The sequence below is a fragment of the Carlito syrichta genome, unplaced genomic scaffold (assembly GCF_000164805.1).
Source record: "Carlito syrichta isolate Samal-C Ts95f unplaced genomic scaffold, Tarsius_syrichta-2.0.1 Scaffold301917, whole genome shotgun sequence".
Lineage (NCBI taxonomy): Eukaryota > Metazoa > Chordata > Mammalia > Primates > Tarsiidae > Carlito > Carlito syrichta.
In genome coordinates this window covers 155911-178445 of record NW_007246013.1, presented here as the reverse complement: position 1 = coordinate 178445, position 22535 = coordinate 155911, and the positions used below count along the sequence as shown (strand labels likewise).

General features: G+C 39.6%; 2 protein-coding genes across 2 annotated transcripts in view; one reads left to right on the top strand and one right to left on the bottom strand.

The window, feature by feature from the left end:
- Positions 1 to 22520, bottom strand: part of SUGCT (succinyl-CoA:glutarate-CoA transferase) — a gene marked incomplete at its 3' end in the record, with an annotated part of 33114 nt that extends 10594 nt beyond the window's left edge. Inside the window, exon 1 of the mRNA XM_008055672.2 lies at positions 22412 to 22520. Within this exon, the coding sequence (XP_008053863.1) occupies positions 22412 to 22511 (100 nt within the window). The remainder of the gene's footprint in view (positions 1 to 22411) is intronic.
- Positions 13347 to 14295, top strand: LOC103257967 (calmodulin-like). Its single transcript, XM_021711195.1, has 2 exons — positions 13347 to 13684; positions 14163 to 14295. The coding sequence occupies exons 1-2, from the start codon at positions 13347 to 13349 to the stop codon at positions 14293 to 14295; spliced, it is 471 nt and encodes a 156-aa protein (XP_021566870.1).
- Positions 22521 to 22535: the final 15 nt, after the last annotated feature.

Below are 22535 nucleotides of genomic sequence, written 5' to 3'. Positions count from 1 at the left end.
TAACTTTTAAATGAACTCACTTAATATCAGGAAATAGAGAAGACACTCAGAAAGGACTTCTAGAGCATGAAGTCAAAAATCAATAAATGAGTTTAAAACAGTCAAAAGCATGAACTCTGAAGTCAGACTACCTGAATGCAATTTACTACCCAAGTGACATTAGGCAGGGTAACTTCCTTCTCTGAGTTTCCCTTTCCTCATCTGAAGCATCTATCTCAGAGGATTTGCAAGGTTTAAAAGAAATGTTGTATGCTAAGTGTTTCGCACACTTCCTGTCACATAGTAAAAGTTCACTAAAAGTTTGCAATTTTTATTATTATCATATACGTATTATACAGTTATACCACCTATTAAAGAAAATAACTTAAAATCCATATTTAAAAAGATAAACACATGATTTATTTTAAGGAACAAAAAAAAGTGGTCCTCAATATGCTATACATAAAAAGGATATACAGAACCATATTTTGCCTATTTGTGAGAGAACTGATAGGCTGAGTGGGAGTAGGGGACAATTACAAAGGGGAAAACAGTTGGAAAGGGCATCCATTATAATGTAATTTGTTGAAATATATTGAGCAGCTTGTATATCTCTCTGTCTTTTTGGCCTCTAGTATGGAAAGTTATTATGATGATACAGCCGGGCAACCATGCAAAGAAGTATAATTATAATGAAGCTGCCATCAACTCTATGCTTGCCAGAGCTGCTTGGTAGGACTCCCCTGGTACTTAGCCCTAGGGCTTCCACGACACAAATAAACTTGAGCAGCACCAGAGCAGGGATAATTGACAGATGCCCACACAAGTGGCTCATCTGTGTGACAGTAATCACAGCATCCCTCCCAACCTGTACTCACCAACTACTAAGACCAAAAAAAAAAAAGGCCAAGTCATAAAACAAACTGATCAAATATCAACATTGAATAGAACGTGTGATACACAACAAAAGGATTTTTTAATTTGATATTTTACAGAGAATTTAACTACTAACGCTTATAAGTGAGAAAACAGAAGATGGATTTCTCTTCAAAGCATGACGGCCAAAGCGCTATCTAGTTAGCATGATGTTTTCTTTGCAGCATGTATTGGAAGTCATGGAAGAAGCTCTGTTCCTATATCCTAATTGACAGGTAATTTTAGGAGAGTATGGTACCTGAAAAATTAGGATCCACTGGTAGATATTCCAAGGAAATTATAATTTAGGGGCCACCAGGCAATATTTGTTTTTTATTTCTAAATTTGTAGAAAATAAGAAATGAGGTTGGTGGAAAAGGAAAGTAAAATATTTTCATGGACTCAAAGACATTACCATTCTGTTTTTCATTGAAATCCATGACTGTATATATTGACATAACTATAGATTAGTTATTATATTGCTATCATCCACTTTATTCCTCTCTAATACATTCACTCATGAAAGAATCATGTTGAGATGACAATTTTTAAGGAAGGTTTTTTCCATCTGAAATCTGTGGAGGCAGGGAGGACTTGAATTCTCAGCATTAAATGTTTAGATGTATGTATAGTAAAAATAGAATAGTATTGCAAATTCCAATTCAATATTAATTGTCTGAAGCCCCTGTTACATCAAGAAAGTAAATGAAAGACACCATGAGAACAGAAAAAAGGAATCCTCAACTTCTGCAGTTCATTCCCATGTTTTCTCTTTAGATGAACAATTCTGTACAAAAAAAATAAGAACATGTAAATAAAGAAAATTAACAAAATTAAATTTTTGAATCAATTAATAGCTAATATTGCTAGTGTTTTGATGTGTAAATGCTTTCAGAGATAGGTAGATAGTTGTACTATTTTTGTTCAAAACCTCTAATCATGTGCTAGATATATTACAACCTTTTATCCCTTAATGTTTGGAGTACTACCACTCAGGACTTTAGATATAAGATGCAGTACTTAGCTGACCCTCAGAGTAAATGGGTCCCAAAGAATAGAACTGAAAGTATTTCCACCAAGAATTCCAGCCTACTGGATTCTCATTGTAAAGGGTGCAAGTCAACTGGATACTAGCAATTACGGTTCTTAGAATCCTATTGTAAACACCAAAAGGTAGTATGAAAGTAATGTAAACGTTATGAGGCAATTACACTGTTTAGAGACAACCAGAGAACAACAACTAGACAGATAATTCATAATTCAACTTCTATTGACAACTTCTTTTTTTTTTTTGAGTTGAAGTCTCATTCTGTCACCTAGACTGGAGTGCAGTGGCATGCTCCTGGCCACGGCAACCTTGCCCTGCTGGGCTCCAGCGATTCTTCCGCCTCAGCCTTCCAAGTAGCTGGAACTACAGGCATGTGCCACCACGCCCAGCTAATTTTTTATTTATTGTAGAGACAAGGACTCGCCAAGTTGCCTGGGTGGGTCTCGGACCTGCAGGCTCAGGCAATCCACTTGCCTCAGCCTCCCAAAGTGCTGGGAATACAGGCTGAGCAACCAAGCCCGACCAACAAATTATTTCTTCAAAATTGTCCTAGCCCTGCAAAAACTTTGCTATTATTATTGGGGTTTGCAATCAAGCAGGTATGAAATTGTTGGACACACTACTATTTTAATGAAAAACTTAAGAAATGTACAGGAAGTGTGTTGCAAAAAGTGGCCAGAAAAGGAGTTTCTGAGTCATGGTTAAAGCGTGTCACAACCAAAGTACAAGTCAGTGTTAATCCCAAATCCCCCTGCTCTTCCATATTTTCCAGCTTCTCTTGCAGTTATGTTGGAGTCAAATGACTGGGGTCTAGCCAATGAAACACAGGCAAAAATAATAAAAGCCAGTTTCCTGACCCTCTATTCCCCTTGGAGTCTACAAATTTCAAATAGTATAGCTACATATGTAAGAAAGATGTTTTTATTGTATTGAGCACTGAGATTGTGGGCTAATTTGTACTGCAGCACAAGTAGCCTATCTTGACCAATAAAGATGCCAAGCATCACAGACAGCGTGAGTTCACTGCATCAAAGCCAACAATAGGAATTCCATTTCAGGGTGGACTGTTTCACTGTCCATTTAGGAGCAGCCTTCAAACTGGGATATGTAAAGACTTTCTTTTTCTAAGGGATGCATACGTCATTTTAAGAAATAAATTTCTAGGTTTTCAACTCCCTTATGTATTCTTTCTACAACAAATCAACCTACAAACAAGTCTTCCTTCATAGTAAACCTTCCCCTACTAGGCAAAGGAAAGCATATTGCTCACACATCCCAGATCTTATGCTTATCTTAGTTCACTGTATAAAATGTATGTAAGTGATGAAAACTTTAAAGTATTGACTTAAAATATGCAAGGAGTTGTTTTTCAAATCATTCAGGAGATAGACCCTACTATGGATTGGCATGTGGAAGGATGGAAAACAGTACCAATTTACAGGTACTTCATCAATCAGTTCATAGCCATAAAACTCATAATCAAAAGTCCACAAGTCGCAAGAAAAAAATGTCTCCTTAGGTGTTCAGGCTTCTTCAGTGGGCCATCCTGAAGTCAGTTGTCCAGAGGATTAGAAATGGTTCAACCAGAAACTGGTGGGCAAGAAAATGACAGCTACGAATTACTACTAAATATAAGAATGCTCACAAACCCAAAAGGCCCTTGAATTTTTCAATGTCAGTGTTGTGATTCTCCTCTGGGAGAAGACTGACCAAAGGGAAGACTTCTGTACAAACTAGAAAAAGGCATTCCAGGCCAAATGTGGTGGCTCATGCCTGTAATCCCAGCATTTTGGGAGACTGAGACAGGAGGATTGCTTGAGTTCAGGAGTTTGAGACTAGCCTGAACAACATAGCAAAACCTTGTCTCTACAAAAAAAAAAATCAGAACATTAGCTGGGCATGGTGACACCCATCTGCAGTCCCTGCTACTCAGGAGGCTGAAGTAGAAGGATCACCTGACCCCAGGAGGTCAAGGTTGCAGTGAACCATGATCAATCGTGCCACTGCACTCCGCTTGAGCAACAGAGTGAGACCTGACTCAAAAAAAAAAAAAAAAAAGAGAAGAAGAAAAGAAAAAGGTATCTTCTCCAGGGGACAGTAGGCAAAATTGTGCTCACTCTAGGTTGATGAAAAATACTTGAGGGAGATTATAATTATCACAGAAAAGAAAATGTGCATGGGGGACTGAGGATGATGGGGTGTTGCAGTGTTAGACAATGTGAGGAGCATCTTGACACAAAAAAGATATTGAGTCCTATTTCACAAAACATTGCAGACATTTAACTAGAAAGAATAGAAGGGAAGGAATGGCAACTTGGAAGAAGTAAGGAGGCAGATATGTATGAGAGAATATATTGTATAATTTGATTTTGTTTTTAACAGCTTCCAAAGGACAACTCTGAAGAGTAGGAGAGCTGTCTGGAGAGAAATCTAGAATGCTTTCTGTGTGAAGGACTATGGAATTCCCCCAGAGACGTCTCTTCAAGCAGTAAAGGTAAAAATTATTCTTCAAGGCTTTTATAGTTTTGGGGCAGGAAGAAGGGAAAGTGAGGAGCCTGTTTCCAAGGACAAAGATAGTCCTTTAGTTGGTCTAGCCATGTTCATGTTACGAATTCCTGAAAATTCCCTAATACATATTATCAAACTGAAAGGTTATATAAATCAGCACCAGCAGTCTATGAAAATAGTGTTCTCAATCATCTTCCATAACCCTATATAATCTCTTAGTTTTGTAGAATTTTTGTTTACTTATTTACTTACTGCAAATGTGACAGTTAGAAATGTGCATGGCACAGTCATTTTAATTTGCATTTATTTAATGAGCTCTGAAATTGAACATTTTTCTATCTGCTTTTTTTTCATATCTTCTCTTATAAATTATTCCTGCTGTTGGCCCAGACTTCTACATGCAGATATCTTTTTCTTATTGATTTATATGGATTATTTGTATAGCAACAATATTAACATTTTTATCAGCCATATTTAGTAAAAGTAATTTTTTTCAGCCAGGCGCAGTGGTTCAAGCCTGTAATCCCAGCACTTTGGGAAGCCGAGGTAAGATATTGCCTAAGCTCAGGGGTTCAAGACCCGCCTGGGCATCTTGACGAGACCTCATCTCTACAATAAATCAAAAAACAAGCCAGGCATGGTAGCATGCGCCTGTAGTTCCAACTACTTGTAAGGCTGAGGCAGAAGAATTGCCTGAGCCGAGCAGGTTGAGGTTGTGGTGGCCGTGAGTATGCCATTGTACTCCAACCCAAGCAACAGAATGAGATTTCAACTCTAAAAAAAAGTTATTTTTTCCTAACTGCTTTTTGCTTCTTAAAATTATGTTAGAATTTCATTTTTTAAGAAAATTCCTTCAGCAGAGTATGGTGGCTCACACCTGTAATTCCAGCACTCTGGGAGGTCAAGGCAAGAGGAACTCCTGAGACCTTGAGACCAGGAATTCAAGACCAGCAGGGACAACATAGTGAGGCCTCAACTCAACAAAAAAAAAAAAAAAAAGAAAAGAAAATTTGCCAGTTGTGGTAATGTGGGCCTATAGTCCTAGTTACTTGAGAGGCTGAGACAGGAGAATCACTTGAGTCCAGGAGGTCAAGGTTGCAGTAAGCCAGGATCACTGCAGCTTGGGTAACAGAGTGAGATACTGTCTAAAAACAAAACAAAACAAAAAACATTCATTTTATGGTTTGCACCTTTGGTATTATTTCCAGAGTTTCCCAGGACCACCCACACTTTCAGTGATTTTCTAGAAGGATTCACAGGACTCAGTATCTGGTTATATTTACTGCTAAGGTTTGATAGAGCAAAATGATATATGAAAGGACCAACAAAAGGAAAAGACACAGGCAGAAACTGGGAAAATCCATGCACAGGTTCATTATGTTCGCTCACTCTCATGGAGGACCACTTTGGAGGACTGCTTCTTTCTGAAGTAACAAAAAAAAAAAATACAGAAATTTGTACAATGATTCTGAAGCAGGCATAGTTAACAAAACACATAACTTAGATGTAGTTAGGCAAGTTTTCTTAGGCAGGCCTAATTTAGATAATTAGGGAACAGAGTGGTTAAGTGTTCAGGTAACTTTCTTATCAGTACATGTCCTTCACTCAACTGGCCAGGCATATTAGACTTGATCACCTTGTAGGTTGGAATGTGGAACTATCAGTGCAGTAAGTCACAGAAACAATGAGGAATTATCCAAAGCACAGAGGCATGATGTTTTCTAAGAAAAGTCCATATCTAATTAGGCAGTAAGTTTCCATTATTTGGAGGGGCCTTTTGACACATACAAACTTAAAAAGTTAAGAGATAGCATTCAAGCCGGGCTCGGTGGCTCAGCCTGTAATTCCGTGCCTTAGGAGGCTGAGGTGAGTGGACTGCCTGAGCCTGAGGGTTCGAGACCCACCTGGGTAACTTGGTGAGATCTCATCTCTACAATAAATCAAAAAATTAGCTGGGCATGGTAGCGTGTGCCTGTAGTTCCAGCTACCTGGAAGACTGAGGTAGAAGGATCGCCAGAGCCCAGCCGGTTGAGGCTGAGGTGGCTGGGAGCGGCCACTGCACTCTAGTATGGGCGACAGAGTGAGACTTCAACTCAAAAAAAAAAAAGATAGATAGCATTCAAAACTGATGATCAGATACCTACAGTCCTCCACTTTGCTTATGGAATAGTATGCTTAATCATGTTGTAGACTTATGTAAAACTTCTTGTTAAAGACAAAAGTGTGTCTTTCTCACTAATGTACTCACGTTCTCCCTTGAACATGTGTTCTGCTCTACAATAAACTGTACTTTGATTCTCTCTGCAACACACTGGAATTCTTTCTTGTGGCCAAGTCAAGAACCCAGGGAACAATTATGCCCCATGCGACCTGACATTGTCTCTGGCGCCCAACACAAGGCTCACAGAAAATCACTGTCACTTGTGAATTTGTAAGTATAGCTATATTCTCTTACTCTTTTCTTGGGTTATGCTTTCTCTTCTTTTCAGAGCCATCTGTGGACTCTCACCCTGTCACCATGTCTCTGCTCCCTCCAGCCACTTTACTGGCCCTCCCTGACTAAAGGCTAATGTAAGTGGGAAGGGGGTAGACCCCTGCATGGTGCAGAACTGAGTCACAAGCAATATTTCCTGATAGAAGGCACAGAAGGGGTGGAAGAAGTGAAGATTTCATTCCAAGTAGCTGCCAGAAGGCCCAATTCAGGTGTCTCATACTTTCCTGTCAAAGGTGGAGGCAAAGTTCCTTTTGGTATTTGAGGAATCAGACAGTCCTTATTTCCAGTCTTTAGCCACCAAGTTATTTGAGAAGGAGTTTGTCTCACAGGTTTTATACATTTCCCAGAGAAAATTAAAGTTAGGGATTTGTCCCTGTAAGAGATTTAGACACTCCTTGATTTCTTACCTATGGGAATTTGGGGAGCTGTTCAGAGGTTTCACAGGGCCATACCCCAATTATTTAGCTGCCTGGACCAAAAGAAGAGTAGTATCTCCCTAGGAGACCATGGATTAAGGGGAACATTTTAGCAATGCCCTTAAACACACTGAGCTATTTCTTCAGTCAGAACATTCCACATCTTTGCAGGAAAAGGCTGCTCTATTTATTCCAAACCATGTCATCAACCACGCAAATTGGGAATTTAAAAGTAGAGAAAGTTATTTTTAGGTGTGTATAAGGGCTATTCCTTATAAATATAATGTCCAGATGTTGAGTCAGTGCACTCTAAAAACCCTTAGCTATGAGGTCTTGCAATAACTGTTTATAACATCACCAAACTCAGACCAAAGCAACTTAGACTGATTCTGGTGGGCATTCGAGATGCAAATGGATTTTTAGTACCACTGGGATCATTTGCATATCAGGAGGCTACTTTATGAACTATCACTGCAACTTTGGATGTTCTTTCTCAGTCTACTGCTGATGCTTTAAAGGTTCACTTGCTAATGTAGTAGTACATAACTGCTTGGCTTTAGATTATTTGTGTCCTGCACAAGAAGGGTCTTGCACAGTTATTAATAAAACTTGCTGCACTTATATAAATGTTACTGAACAAGTTGAAGAGGATTTAAAGAAAGTGTATGATAAGTCTAGGTGGCTCCATGGTGTTGGAGCCCCCACTAGAAAATTTGTGCAGAACATGCTCTATGACTTTTCTTTGCTTGGGTTATTCCTTTAATGGACCTATTGTGATGATTATACTACTATTGATTTGCAATCCATGTCTTTTTAACGGCATGAGTAAATTTGTTTCTTCCAGAATCAAACAATTTCATGGTCATACAATGATCATGCAAGGATTCCAGCCAGTGCCTGTGGTGGATGCCACAAATGAAACCAACATGGATGCATTAGATCAAATAGGGAGAGATTTTCTACCCCTAGCTAGATAGGCATACATTCCTTGTCAGCCTAAAAGAAGTTACAGAAGATGAACCTCCCTCCCTCAACTCCCCATATGCTTATGATTGAAATATTTAAGGTAGAGAGGAGTTGAGGCAGGCATAGTTAGCACAGCACATAGCTTAGATACAGTTAGGCAAATTTTCTTTAGAAAATTATGAGATGGTGGGCAGAACCGTGCAGTAGCCTAAAATATTACTCTATCCCCAGAAAGCACATTTAACCCCAGAAACATTAGTCAAAATGTCCTTTTTGAAAGATTGGCAAAATCAGACACTTTCCCACCAAAAAGAATATAAAAGGTTCCAGTTTTGTATGAGTGGAGGCTCTTGGGCTACTCTTCAACTCGAGTCCACTCCTACCTTTCTTTGGAGTGTACACCTGTCGCTTTTGCTTAATAAACTACTCTTTGCTTATGGTCTTTCTGTGTGTCTTGTCCAATTATTTGTTCACTACACCAAGAACCTGGTCACCACCAATGGGTCTTCAGTCACCTCACATCACCATAGTGTATAAGCATTCCCTTTCCTCTGCATCCACTTGGGCATTCATTTGTTGATTTTTTTTAATAATAGCCATTCTGACTGGTGTAAGGCAGTATCTCACTGTGGTTTTAATTTGCATTTCCCTGATGATGAGCGATGTTGAACATTTTTCACGTTTGTTTGTTGGCCATTTGTATATCTTCTTTTGAGAGATGTCTGTTCATACTTTTTGCCCACTTTTTAATGGAGTAATTTGCTTTTTTCTCACTGATTTGTTTGAGTTCTTTGTAGATTCTGGAGATTAGGCCTTTGTCAGATATATAGTTTGTGAACATCTTCTCCCACTCTGTAGGTTGCCTATTTGCTCTGTTGGTTATTTCTTTTGCTGTGCAGATTTTTTGTTTAATTAAGTCTCATTTATTTTTGTTTTTGTTGCATTTGCTTTTGGAGTTTTAGTCCTAAATTCATGTTTAGGCCAATGTCCAGAAGAATTTTTCTAGGTTTTCTTCTAGGATTTTTCTGGTTTCAAGTCTGACATTTAAGTCTTTAATCCATCTTGAGTTAATGTTTCAATATGGGGAGAGATGGGGATCAAGTTTCATTTTTCTGCATGCCACTATGCAATTTTCCAAGCACCATTTATTGAATAGAGTGTCCTTTCCCCAGTTTATGTTTTTCTCTCCTTTTTCAAACATCAATTGATTGTAGGCATTTAGGTTTATTTCTGGATTCTCTATTCTGTTCCAGTGGTCCATGTGTCTGCTCCTGTACCTGTACCATATGTTTTGACAACTACAGCCTTGTAGTATAACTTGAAGTCAAGTAATGTGATGCCTCCAGCTTTGTTCTTTTTGTTTAGGATTGCTTTGACTATTCTGACTCCTTTTTGGTTCCCTATGAATTTTGGGGTTGTTTTTCTATTTCTGTGAAAAATGACTTTGGAAGTTTGATAGGAATTGTGGTGAATCGATAGATTACTTTGGGTAGTATGGCCATTTTAACAATGTTGATTCTTCCAGTCCATGAGCTTGGGATGTTTCTTCATTTGTGTCTGCTACAGTTTCTTTCATCAGTGTTTTGTAGTTCTCCTTGTAGAGATATTTCACCACCTTGGTTAAATGCATCCCTAGGTATTTTAGCTTTTCAGCTAAAAATTTTTTTCCTACCCCAGTTTTATTTAAAACACAAATAAATATTTCTCTTTTTGTAAGGGTTCAAATAATGCTGAACAGGAACCACTGACTAAAACAAGTGCTTTAAAATGAAACAAAATTATTCTTAAAAAAGCAAAAGAATAAAGGTTATATACAAAAGAGACCTGGAATTTATAAGCTAATTCCAAAAATGAGTAGAAAATCTGTGGTGAAACCAGAACATTCCACCTGCTTTGAAGAAGGGTTATCATACAATATTCAGTCAGCTGAAGATGGATTGGTAGAGGTACGTCTATATAAATTTCAAGTCATTTTTGTTTGTGCAGAATCATCCAGATCTTCCCAAGACTGAATAGGCAGTCCTGTGGCTTTCTTCCTTTTCCATATTCCCAACAAGGCTACATGAAGTTCAGCTCTTGATGAGCTGCTTACAACAGCAGTTCCTTAGGAGCCAACATGACAAATCACCAGAGAGAAAAAAATGAACTTGCTTAAGCTGCCAATATATGGATTGCAGCAGTACACTGGATTGTACTGTAGCAGGGATATTGCGATGCTCTGGGGGTATATTGTATACCTGCCAGTTTTCTTCATTTCTGAATTGAATTTTCTTTTCTTGATGTTGGTCTCCTTCATATCCCCTCAAGTTTAGACTTGTGAAGGAATAAGCATGATGAGGACAATAGTCTTGAAAGGAGACATAATGAATATAATTGGAAGGAGGAGGAAGGAAGGACTCGTTCATTTTGACATTTTGCTGTAGGTGGCCAGTTTTGTTTCTCATAGGAAAATCTGACCCAGTTAAAATTTTTTTATTTGATTCTCAGCTTTGCCTCTATTGGTATATAGCAGTGCTACAGATTTGTGTGTGTTGATTTTATATCCTGAATCTTTACTGATTCATTTATCAAGTCCAGGAGTCTTTTGAAGGAGTCTTTGGGATTTTCTAGGTATAAGATCATACAATTAGCATACAGAGATCATTTTTCATTTATTCTTTTCCTATTTGGATACTCTTTATTTATTTCTCTTGCCTGACTGCTCTAGCTAGGACTTCCAGTACTATGTTGACTTTCAAAGATTTCATCTTGGTTGGACCCATTTGCTGAAGAGTTAGTGTGGTCTTTTGGGGGTGTTGAAGAACTCTGTCTTTTCATATTGTCAGAATTATTTTTCTGGTTCCTTCTCATTTGGATAGACTATTTCTTCTTATTTGAAGTTGGCAGTGGGCTGATTAGACATTATAGGGTTCCTGTGATTACATATAGCCTCTGTGTGGTGATTTCTCAATTGCCAGCTGTGGTGGTCCTGTATTGGGTCCTATCTGTACAGGCTCAGGGTGTCCTAAACGGCCAGGGTGGATTGGCTAATGGTGTTAGCTGGTGTCTGAGATCAGACATTCCCCAAAGCTGAGGTATTATATCAGATGTGATGGGCTGACATAATTCCTCCAACTAGGAGGTAGCCCTTGCAGGAAAGAGCCAGCTATGATGGTGCCTGTGGGCTTTCAATTTGGCCTATGTTGCTCCTAGGAAGTGCCCAGCCAACCTAGGTGGTGGGCCAGAATGTAGAGGTTACCCAAATTCTCTGTTTTGAGCCTTGTGGGGGTGGGGAGGTACAGAGAGAAGAGCTCAAGCTCCCAACCTGTGTGCACTCTTGGTTCTCCTAGTGGAATTGGGAGGTAGTCCCAAGTCACTCATGCTTGCTTTTTCAAGGAGGCCATTACTTAAGGGATAGTGAAGTGATCTACTTTGTTCAATGTAGGCCTAACTTTGTCAATGAGTAAGCTAATCACATCCTAGAGAAGCATTTACCTTTCCACTACTAGCAGGCTTTAACATGAAACAGCTAACAATAGGTACCTCTATAAGGAAAACTGAAATAATCAGAAAAGCTTCAGGAAATATTAAGGTAAAGTTTAAGCCCAAAATACACATAAAATCATTTACACACAGAGAAACCATTAAGTATACTCCCTAAGAAATACATAACTTTTTGGCTAATCATGGTGGTTCATGCCTGTAATCCTAGCCCTTTGGGAGGCAAGAGGATTGCTTGAGCCCAGGAGTTGGAGACCAGCCTAGACAACATAGTGAAACCTATCTCTACAAAAAAATCCAAAAAATTAGCTCGGCATGATGGTACAAGCCTATAGTACCAACTACTCTGGAGGCTGAAGCAGAAGGGTCACCTAAACCCAGGAAGTAAAGGCTGCAGTAAGTCAAAATGACTCCAGCCTGGGTGACAGAGTGAGACTGAAATTTTAAAAGAATAAATAAATAATAAATAAAAACCATAAGTTTGTAATCTCTATGTTTATTCATTCTTGTGGTCTGAAAGTAAACACAAAGTTTCTGGACAGAGATCAGAGTTAATATTACTTAAATCAAGAAATGTGCCATTTTCCCACACCTATATTCCATAGACAATGTAATGAAAACCCATTGGTTAGGTCGGCATATTGCAAGAACTGGACCCCAGAAGAAGAACCCTAAAATTTTTTTTTAATCTGGAACTTTGTACAGAATTACAGCCCAGCTGCCACCTTCTCTAGGGAAAGGAGAGAAAGTTAATCTACCTAAAATAATTGTCCTTGGAGAGAAAAGGGGATGATCCCTGGGTTCTTACCCTTTGAAATGCAAATAAATGTCTCCAGGGAAACATCAGATAAGTATTACTAGCTTTATAATCTTGAGAATGTCTCCAAGGCTCTGCTTTTTTTCTTTCTTTCTTTTTTTTAGAGACGAGGTCTCACTCTGTTTCCTAGGCTGGACTGCAGTGGCACAGTCACAGTTCAGCGTAGCCTCATACTCCTGGGCTCAAGCAATCTTTCCACCTCAGCCTCCAGAGTAGCTAGGACGAAGGCATGCACCACCATAATGCTAGCTAATTTTTCCATTTTTTGTAGAAACAGGGTCTTGCTATGTTGCCCAGACTTTTATATCCCTTTTAAATATAAGCACATAGGCCAGACGTGTTGGCTCATACCTGTAATCCCAGCATTTTGGGAGGCCAAGCCAGGAGGATTTCTTGAGTCTAGAAGTACTACACGAGACTAGGAAACGTAGCAAGACCTTGTCTCAACAAAAAAATTGAAAAATTAGCTGGGTGCGGTTACAAACCTGTAAATCCAGCTACTCTACAGGCTGAGACAGAGGATTCGCCCGAGCCCAGGAGGTTGAGGCTGAGGTGAAACATCATGGTGCCACTGCACTCCAGCCTGAGTGACAGAGTGAAACTCTGAATCCAAATAAACACATAACATATCTCCTAGAAGCTCTCCATCTCGAGTCTGAGTGGAGCAATCGAGCTAAGTGGTTGTGTCTCGGAAACCCAGTAGCGCTTGCTACCAACTGACTGATGAATTACCAGGCTGACCAGCTGACTGAAGAGCAGATTGCAGAATTCAAAGAAGCTTTTTTGCTATTTGACAAGAATGATGATGGAACTTTAACAACAAAAGAATTGGGAACTGTAAAGAGGTCTCTTGGGCAGAATCACACAGAAGCAGAGTTACAGGACATGATTAATGTAGATGCTGATGGTAATGGCACAATTGACTTCCCTGAATTTCTGACAATGATGGCAAGAAAAATGAAAGACACAACCAGTGAAGAAGAAATTAGAGAAGCATTCCATGTATTTGATAAGGATGGCAATGGCTATATGAGTGCAGCAGAGCTTTGCCATGTGATGATGTGAGAAATAAGAATCGTGACTTATTTTCAAATTGAAGCCTGGCTTATCTTGGGTTCTCAAGATGGTGTCTAAATGCTTTGTGCTGCTCTTTTGTTGATTCACTTCCTGCTTCTTTGTGCTTCCTTTTCATAGGTTTTTTTTACTTTGGTGGACTTCATATTTAAACTTTTGGCAGGATACAATGAGAATGGTAATTCTGTAAGTCAACCGGCAAATAGGACATACAAATGAAATGATTCTATAAGTCAATCAAAATATGTCACGTAGGCATCATAAGGGAGAGCCTGTAACTTCTGCAGTATTCCTCCAATAAGGAACCAGGAGAGGAACCTGAATTTTAGGGATGAAAGTGCTGACTCTTCCTGCTGTGGTGTGCCTGCTCACCAGACACCCCGATCTTGCAAGACCATCATTAAAGTCTCACTTCTGCTTCACTTCATGTCTCTGTGTCCATCCTTTGATTTTGATTTTGGACAGGTTTCTCACAATGACAAACCTTGGAGAGAAGTTAACAGATGAAGATGTTGATAAAACGATCAGAGAAGCAGATACTGATGGTGATAGTCAAGTAAACTATGAAGTGTTTATACAAATAATGACAGCAAAGTGAAGATATTGTACAGAATGTGTTACATTTCTTGTATAAAATTGTCTATTTGCCTTTCCTTTGTTTGTAACTTATCTGTAAAAGGTTCCTCCCTACTATCAAAAAAAATAGACATGTATAGTAATTAGGACTTCATTCCTCCATGTTTTCTCCCTTATCTTTCACTGCCCTGAAATCTTATTTCAGAAAATTATCAAGTAACATGTTACATTTGGCTTATTCCTGATATATCTAAACCCTTCTGCACAACTAAACCTAGATGGAGTTGGTCAAATGAGGGAACATCTGGGTTATGCCTTTTTTTAAGGTAGTTTTCTTTTTTTCTTTTTCTTTTTCTTTTTTTTTTTTTTGAGTTGGAGTCTCACTCTGTCACCCAGGCTGGAGTGCAGTGGCATGCTCACAGCCACCACAGCCTCAACCTGCTGGGCTCAGGTGATCTTATCTTTCTGTCTCAGCCTTCCAAGTAGCTGGAACTACTGGTGCACGCCACCATACCAGGCTAATTTTTTGACTTATTGTAGAGAAAAGGTCTTGCTAAGTTGCCCAGGCTGGTCTCGAACCCCTGGGTTCAGACATTCTTCTCACCTCTTCCTCCCAAAGTGCTGGGATTACAGGCGTGAGCCACCATGCCCGGCCAGGTAGTTTTCTTTAGGAACTATCAGCATGTTGTTTAAATGTGGAGTTGTAACTCTGCAGGGACAATGGACAGTGAACAATATAACTTAAAAGTTGCACTATTGCAAAATGGGTATATTACACAGGTACTTGTATACTATTTTTTGGTACTGCTGGTCCTGTATCAGAAACATTTTCTCTTTTTGTTACTTGCTTTTTAAACTTTGTTTAGCCACTTAAAGAAAATATGCTTAAACACAATTTGCCACAAATCCATTCCAAGTTGTATATCTGTTTTTCAATTTTAAAAAAATTACAATTTACCCCCCTCCAAAAAAAAAGTTCTCCATCTCTTCAGTCATTTTTTAACATCCAAGACTTGTCATTTAACCCAAGTTCTTGTTTTCTTTGCTTAGAAAGTCCTACCCATGCAGAAACATAAAAATGTTTACTTCTTGATAATACACAGTAAAACTAACGCAAGTATTTATATTTTCAGCACTGGTTAATACCTGATGTCTACCTAAAATAGTGGCTTTCAAACCCTTTTTACAGAGCTTTGGGAATTCCTCAGAGGTGCCCCTTAAGCATCTTTGGTGGTGGTGGGAGATGGAAGTAGTTAAAGTGGGGTACAGAGTGAGCAGGGCTCTGGGACCCTAATTCCTTCTTCAAAAACAGCCCTTCTTCTCTCATATATAGGCTTCCAAGAGAAATTTTCTAAACATAAAGCTCTACAAAAAAAACAGCTACAACTTTGAAATCTACTGAAAAAAGAAACACCCAAAAAATCTTAGGTAACTTAAGTAAAAATCTTCAATCATATATAACAGGCAAGGTCACACATATTCATACTTAAGTGTACTTGCATTATTGTGGAACTTATAAACACACACCACAACAAAGTTAATCAATTATTTCTAGGGTCCTCCAAGAGACCCACTGGTGCTCAAAATGTTTCTTGATGTTCTGATGATCTCCTCTGTATACAAATACAAGTAGACACTTGGAGAACTCAGGCTTCCCAGTTCAGACATCCAAATTAAAATTACCCGGTTACAGCCTAGAAAGACCCTAGCTACATTTATTAAAATTCCAATATTTAAGGTTAATCTCTATGAATCTCTAAATCTAAAATAAGCTACACAGTATCTCTTACAAACGTTCACACTTGTCAAAAGATAAACTGTGTTGGAGTTCAGAAACTGTTTTCCCAAAATAAGGCACATTTTCATGTTGAAGAAGCCTCAAGGTCTTCCTGACCTTCTCCACCCCCATGGCCTCTACCAATGAAGTTGAAGTTCCTTTATTTGCCTAAAGTCCACACCCACCAAGAAGAACAATTGTTTCTTCTTCTTCCTTTAAGACCAAGGCTGTAACCACCCACAACAGACACTTTCACAAGATGCCTGTCTCTCAGACTTTCAAATTCCAAAGTAAGCCATTTACCAATTAATCAGTTCCCCATCTAGTCATTCTCCCTTATGATTCTTGATTGACCCTCAACAGAATTCCTCTCCCCTCCCCATAACCTCTTCTGCCAGGATCCAAACCCCATTCTTACTGTAACTTAAAGATGGTACATAACATGGATCTTCGGCAGAGCTTGGTAGCTCAGCCTATAATCCCAGCATTTTGGGAGACTGAAGCGAGTGGATTGCCTGAGCCCACGGGTTCGAGATCAGCCCAGGAAACTTGGCGAAACCTCGTCTCTACAATAAAATTAAAAATTAGCCGGGTGTGGTAGCGCACACCTGTTGTTCCGACTACTTGGAAGGCTAAGGCAGAAGGTTCACCTGAGCCCAGCAGGTTCACACTGGGGTGGCCATGAGCGTGCTACTGCACTCCAGCCTGGACAACAAAGTGAGACTCCAACTCAAAAAAAAAAAAAAAAGATGGGTCTTCATTCTTTAGGTTCCTATATATATATATTAAATAAATGTGTTTGCCTTTTCTCCTATTAGTCAATCTGCCTCATGTAAGTGGTTTTTCAGCAAATGTTCCACAACTGATTATCAATTCATATTTCTTAGGAAAAAAATTGCCTGAGAGCCCATAACCCTGAATTCTAGTCCTACCTCTGCTTGCTATGTGAACTTAAGCAAGTCCCTTAATTTCTTTTGGTAAATTTCTCACATGTAAAAAGCAAAATGGCCTAATCCCAGAAGTGATCCAAGTATAAACTAGTGTGTTCACTCTCCCTCAACCCTCATATATTACCTGTAATGTGATGAGAGGCACATTGTCATCCACAATCTACCTGTCAAAATTTATAAATCATTAGTGCTTCTGTACACCAATAATGATCTAGCCTAGGCCCAAATCAAGAAGGCATTTACAATATTTACAACATTTACAATGGTAAGAAAAAATAAAATACACACACACACATTTGGGGTTTGTTTTTTGTTTTGTTTTGCCTTGAGTCAGGGTCTCACTCTGTCACACAGGCTGGAGTGCAGTGGCACAATCACGTCTCACCACAGCCTCAAACTCCTGAGCTCAAGTGATCTTCTTGCCTCAACCTCCTGAGTAACTGGGGTTACATACGACCACTATGCTCAGCTTACTTTTTTTTTTTTAATTTTTTTGTAGAGATGAGATTTCACCATGTTGCCTATGCTGGTCTCAAATTCCTGGGCTCAAGCAATCCTCCTGCCTCAGCCTCCCAAAGTGCTAGGATTATAGGCATGAGCCACTGCACCCAGCCTGGAATCTATTTAACCAAGGAGGTGAAACATCTCTACAATAAAAACTAAAAAACACTGATAAAAAAATGTAGATGACACAAGCAAAAGGAAACACATCTCATGGATTGGAAAAATTAATATTTTTTAAATAACCACACTGCCCAAAGCAATCTACAGGTTCAATGCAATTCCTATCAAAATACCAACATCATTTTTCACAGAATTAGAAAAAACAATTCTGGTTTTCATGTAGAACAAAAAATAGCCAAAGTAATCCTAAACAAAAAGAACAAAGCTGGACGCATCACATTGCCTGACTTCAAAATATACTACAAGGCTATTGTAACCAAAACAAAATGAATGGTACTGATACAAAAATAGATGCAAGGATCAATAGAACAGAATAGAGAACCCAGAAATAAAGCCACATACAGCCAAATGATCTTTGACAAAGTCAGCAGGAACACACACTGAGGAAAAGATATCCTTTTCAATAAACAGTGCTGAGAAAATTGAGTTGCTATATGGTGGAAAAATGAAACCAGACCTCTCTCTCACCACATACAAAAATCAACCCAAGATGGATTAAAAACTTAGGCTAGGCATGGTGGCTCACGCCTGTAATCCCAGAGCTTTGGGAAGCTGAGGCAGGAGAATCGCTTGAGCCCGAGAGTTTGACACCAGCCCAGGCAGCATAGCGAGACCTTGTCTCCAACAAAAAAATTTTTTAAAGTAGCCAGACAATGTATTGCACGTCTGTAGTCCCAGCTACTGGGGAAGCTAAAGTGGGAAGAGCGCTTGAGCCCAGGAGGGCAAGGTTGCAGTAAACTGGATTATTCCACTGCACTCCAGCCTGAGCAACAGCAACAACAACAACAAAAGGCCAGGAACAATAGCTCATGCCTACAATTCTAGCACTTTGGGAGGTCAAGACAGGAGGATTGCTTGAGCCGAGGAGTTCAAGGCCAGCCTACATAAAAAGACCTCGTCTCTACAAAAACATTTTAAAAATTAGCTATGTGTGGTGGCACCTGCATTAGTACCAGCTACTTGGGAGGCTGAGCTTAGGAGGTCAAGGCTGCAGTGAGCAGTGATAGTGCTACTGCACACCAGCCTGGGGGACAGAGACTCCAGCTCAAAAAACAGCAGCAACAAGAACAAAAACGACTTGAATGTAAGACCTGAAACTATCAAAATATTCAGGGAAAACTCTTCTAGACATTGGTCTAAGCAAAGAATTTATGACTAAGACCTCAAAAGCATAAGTTTAAAAAAATAAACAAATGAGACTTGATTAAACTAAAAAGCTTTTGCACAGCAAAATAAATAATCAAGAGTGAACAATCTACAAAATAAGAGAAAATATTTGCAAAATATACATCCAACAGAAAACTAATACCCAGAATTCACAAGAAATTCAAACAACTCAAACAAAAACACCAAAAAATCCCATTAAACAGCAGGCTGAGGACATAATGACATTTTTCAAAAGAAGACAAATGGCCAACAAGCATATGAAAAAAGGTTCAACACCACTAATCATCAGAGAAATGCAAATTACCACCATAATGAGATATCATCTCACACCAATCAGAATGGCTATAATTAAAAAGACAAAAAAGAACAAATGCTGGCAAGGATATAGAGATAAAGGGAATTCTTATACACTGTTAGTGGGAATGTAAATAAGTACAACCTTTATGGAAAACAGTAATGGAGGTTTCTCACAAAATTAAAAATAGAACTACCACAAATCCAGCAATCCTGCTACTGGGCATCTACCCAAAGAAAGAGAAATCATTATATCACAGATACCTACACTCGTATGTTTTTTGCAGTACTATTTACAATAGCAAAGATATGGAATCAACCTACATGCCCATCCAGAGATGACTGGATGAAGAAAATATGGTATACATACACAAAATACCATTCAGTCATTTAAAAATAAAGAATGAAATCATGTCATTTACAGCAACATGGAAGGAACTGGAGGCCATTATGTTAAGTGAAACAATTCAAACACAGAAAGACAAATACTGCATATTCTCACTTATAAGTGGGAGCTAAATAATGTGTGCACATGTAAGCAGTGTAGAATGATGGACAATGGAGACTCAGAGGGGTGGGAGATGGGTGATGGGAGGTTGCTTGGTGGTTACAATGTGCATTGCTCCAGTGACAGATGCACTAACAGCCCTGACTTCATCACAATGCAATATATCAATATAGCAGAATTGTACTTGTACCCCATGAATAGATGCAAATAAAAAATTAAATATATATGTAAGTATACTACTATAAGACAGGAAGCTTGCAGTGCAAAATTGTTTTATTGGTCAGTTTTGCATCTTGATACAAAATATACTGCTGGAATCTTCAAAAGAACATATCTTTTAAATTTTAATAAATTTTAGTGAAATTTAGTAACAGATTGAAGTTATATAGATAAATGGGTTGGTAGAATACAGGCTTATACACTCATGTGCCCATTAATTAAACTGTTTATTATTAACTTGTTGGTTGGGGGCAGTGGCTTACGCCTGTAATCCCAGTGCTTTGGGAGGCCAAGGCAGGAGGATTATTTGAGGCCATGAGTTCAAGACCAGCCTGGGCAACATAGTGCCACCTCATGTCTACAAAAAAATTTAAAAATTAGCTGACCTTGCTATCTCATGCCTGTAGTCCTAGCTAATTGAGAGGCTGGGGCAAGAGGATCGCTGGAGCCCAGGAGTTTAAGGTTAAGTAAGCTATGATCATGCCAGTCTGAGCAACAGAGCTAGGCCTCAATTCAAATATAATTCATTAACTTGTTAATTTTATTTTTATTTTTTAACTTAATTTTTAAAAACTCCCACTATATTTCTTCCCCTCCTCCATTTCTAATGCAAGTTATAAGCGTTGAAGATAGCAAGATACCACTATAGGGAAGAGCATTCTGTAAGTATAAGTCAAGTAAAAAGACTACAGTACTTAACTCAGCAGGTTGAGACCTAATCAACGTATCTTTGCCAGTTTAAAAAAAAAAACCACTAATAAATGTAGTTTTGGTCCCTACTACTCTCACATTTCTGTCTACACCCCAAAGTAGATTGGTTGATGATCCATTTTAAAAAGTGAAAATTGCTGACCAATATGAAGAATGTGTTCCTTTCATTCATTCAATAAATAGTCAAGTGCCCATTTACCAGGCACTAAGTTATGCACTAAAGACAATATCCAGAAAGGTTAATTTTTGGTCAGTACACAACCACTGTATATAATAAAGTAAAGAACAGGTCAGAGGTTTCAGGCCTTATTGTACCACTAAGCTTTGATGGCATTATCCTACCTTGATTGATTCTACAACATGTGTCTACAGGAAGAAAGAAGTGTGAGAAACTGAATTTCCCTAGCATAAACAAACAAAAAAACTTGTGTATCAAAGGAGGATAGAAGCTGAGAAGATATTACACTCTTCAGCTTGGCATGTCACAGAACATGTCAAAGAGACAGAGTAAGCAGCAGCAGCAGCTATAAGAAGTTGTGTGGGCCAAAAGAAAAGCACAGATCCAGGTGACCCATCAAGCTAAGATGTAATGAGTCCTAATGTTTCTTAAAATGCTGTATCCCACAACTGAATTCAAGATTCATAGTGGATTACCATTCTCAAATTCTGCAGGAGTAAAGAAAGTTCCACAAAACTGTAGTAAGTCTGAATTTCATCCTCTAAATAAAATTCTGGGACAGGTATCTGTGCCAATGCGGGTTTTATTATACATGAGGTGTCATTCTTGAACTGTCACATTGTCTTTATAAAAGTTTGTGAAACAGTAAAATTTGGCAGCAGACAGCAGACAGACACTCTTGCTGCTGTCCTTCACAATGTTATCTTCTCTTTAACAAATCTACCTTTCTTAATTTAAATAATAAATAACAACAAAAATAAGATTTTACGAGTATTGGTCACATTTTGCCCTTTCTGAAAATCACTATCTCTGCTTTGTAATGTCCTCCCTATAACTCGCTTCCACTTAACAAGAACTGCAGGGAAGGGGTAAAGTGCAGCATTTGCTGGCACAGCCCTTTCCCTCCAAGTTATTCAAAGCAACGAGCAGGATAAAGTCCTTTCTGGAATGCGACTGAGTGTACTTCTCTTTTTCCTTTTTTTTTTTTTTTCTGTTAAGTCGGAGTCTGTCACCCATACTGGAGTGTAGTGGCACAGTCACGGCTCAACGCAGCCTCGACCTCCTGGGCTGCGGCGATCCGTCCACTTCAGCCTCCACAGAAGCTGGGACTACAGGGGCGCATCACCACGCCCAGCTAAAAAAATAAATAAATAAATAAAATCTTTTTTTTTTTTTTTTTTTAAGGAGACGAGGTGGCTCGCTAAGTTGCCTAGGCTGGTTTCGAACTCCTAGGCTCCAGCAATCCTCCTCCCGCTTCGGCCTCCGAAAGTGCTAGGATTACAGGCGTGCGCCATCGCGCCCGGCCTGAGTGTACATCTTTAAAGTTCTTTAAACTTGGGGGGGAACGAGACGGTCAGGGCAAGAGAGGCAGGGCGCCAGCCCAGTGTCGCGCAGGGGCCGAACGCTCAGCGTGAGCCCCGGTCCCGAGCCGCAGCACAGGGCAGGGCGACCCCGGGGTGTCCGAAGAGCGGGACGAGGCCGGCCGCGGGGCCGCGGAGTGAGGACGCAGCGTGGCGAGAACAGCCCGAGGACGGGCTGCGGGGACAGCAACGCCTTCAGGGGAGCGCCCGCGCTCCTCTCGGGGCGCCCCGAGGGAGGAAGCTGGGGCCGGGGTCCCTGTCGCCGCCCAGACCGAGTCTTGCAGGGTACCTGACTGCGGGCGGCCGGTCCACAGCCCCCTCCCGCCGCACCGGCCGGAGAGGAGGCCGGTTCTTCGCAGAGCTGCCACCCTCGCCAGCGTCGCCAGCATCGCGCGCTCCTCAGACACCAGCCC

Coding starts and splice junctions, on each gene's coding strand:
- LOC103257967 (XM_021711195.1), top strand. CDS start 13,347: ATGAATTACCAGGCTGACCAGCTGACTGAAGAGCAGATTGCAGAATTC. Junction 13,685..14,162: donor GAGCTTTGCCATGTGATGAT/GTGAGAAATAAG, acceptor GATTTTGGACAG/GTTTCTCACAATGACAAACC.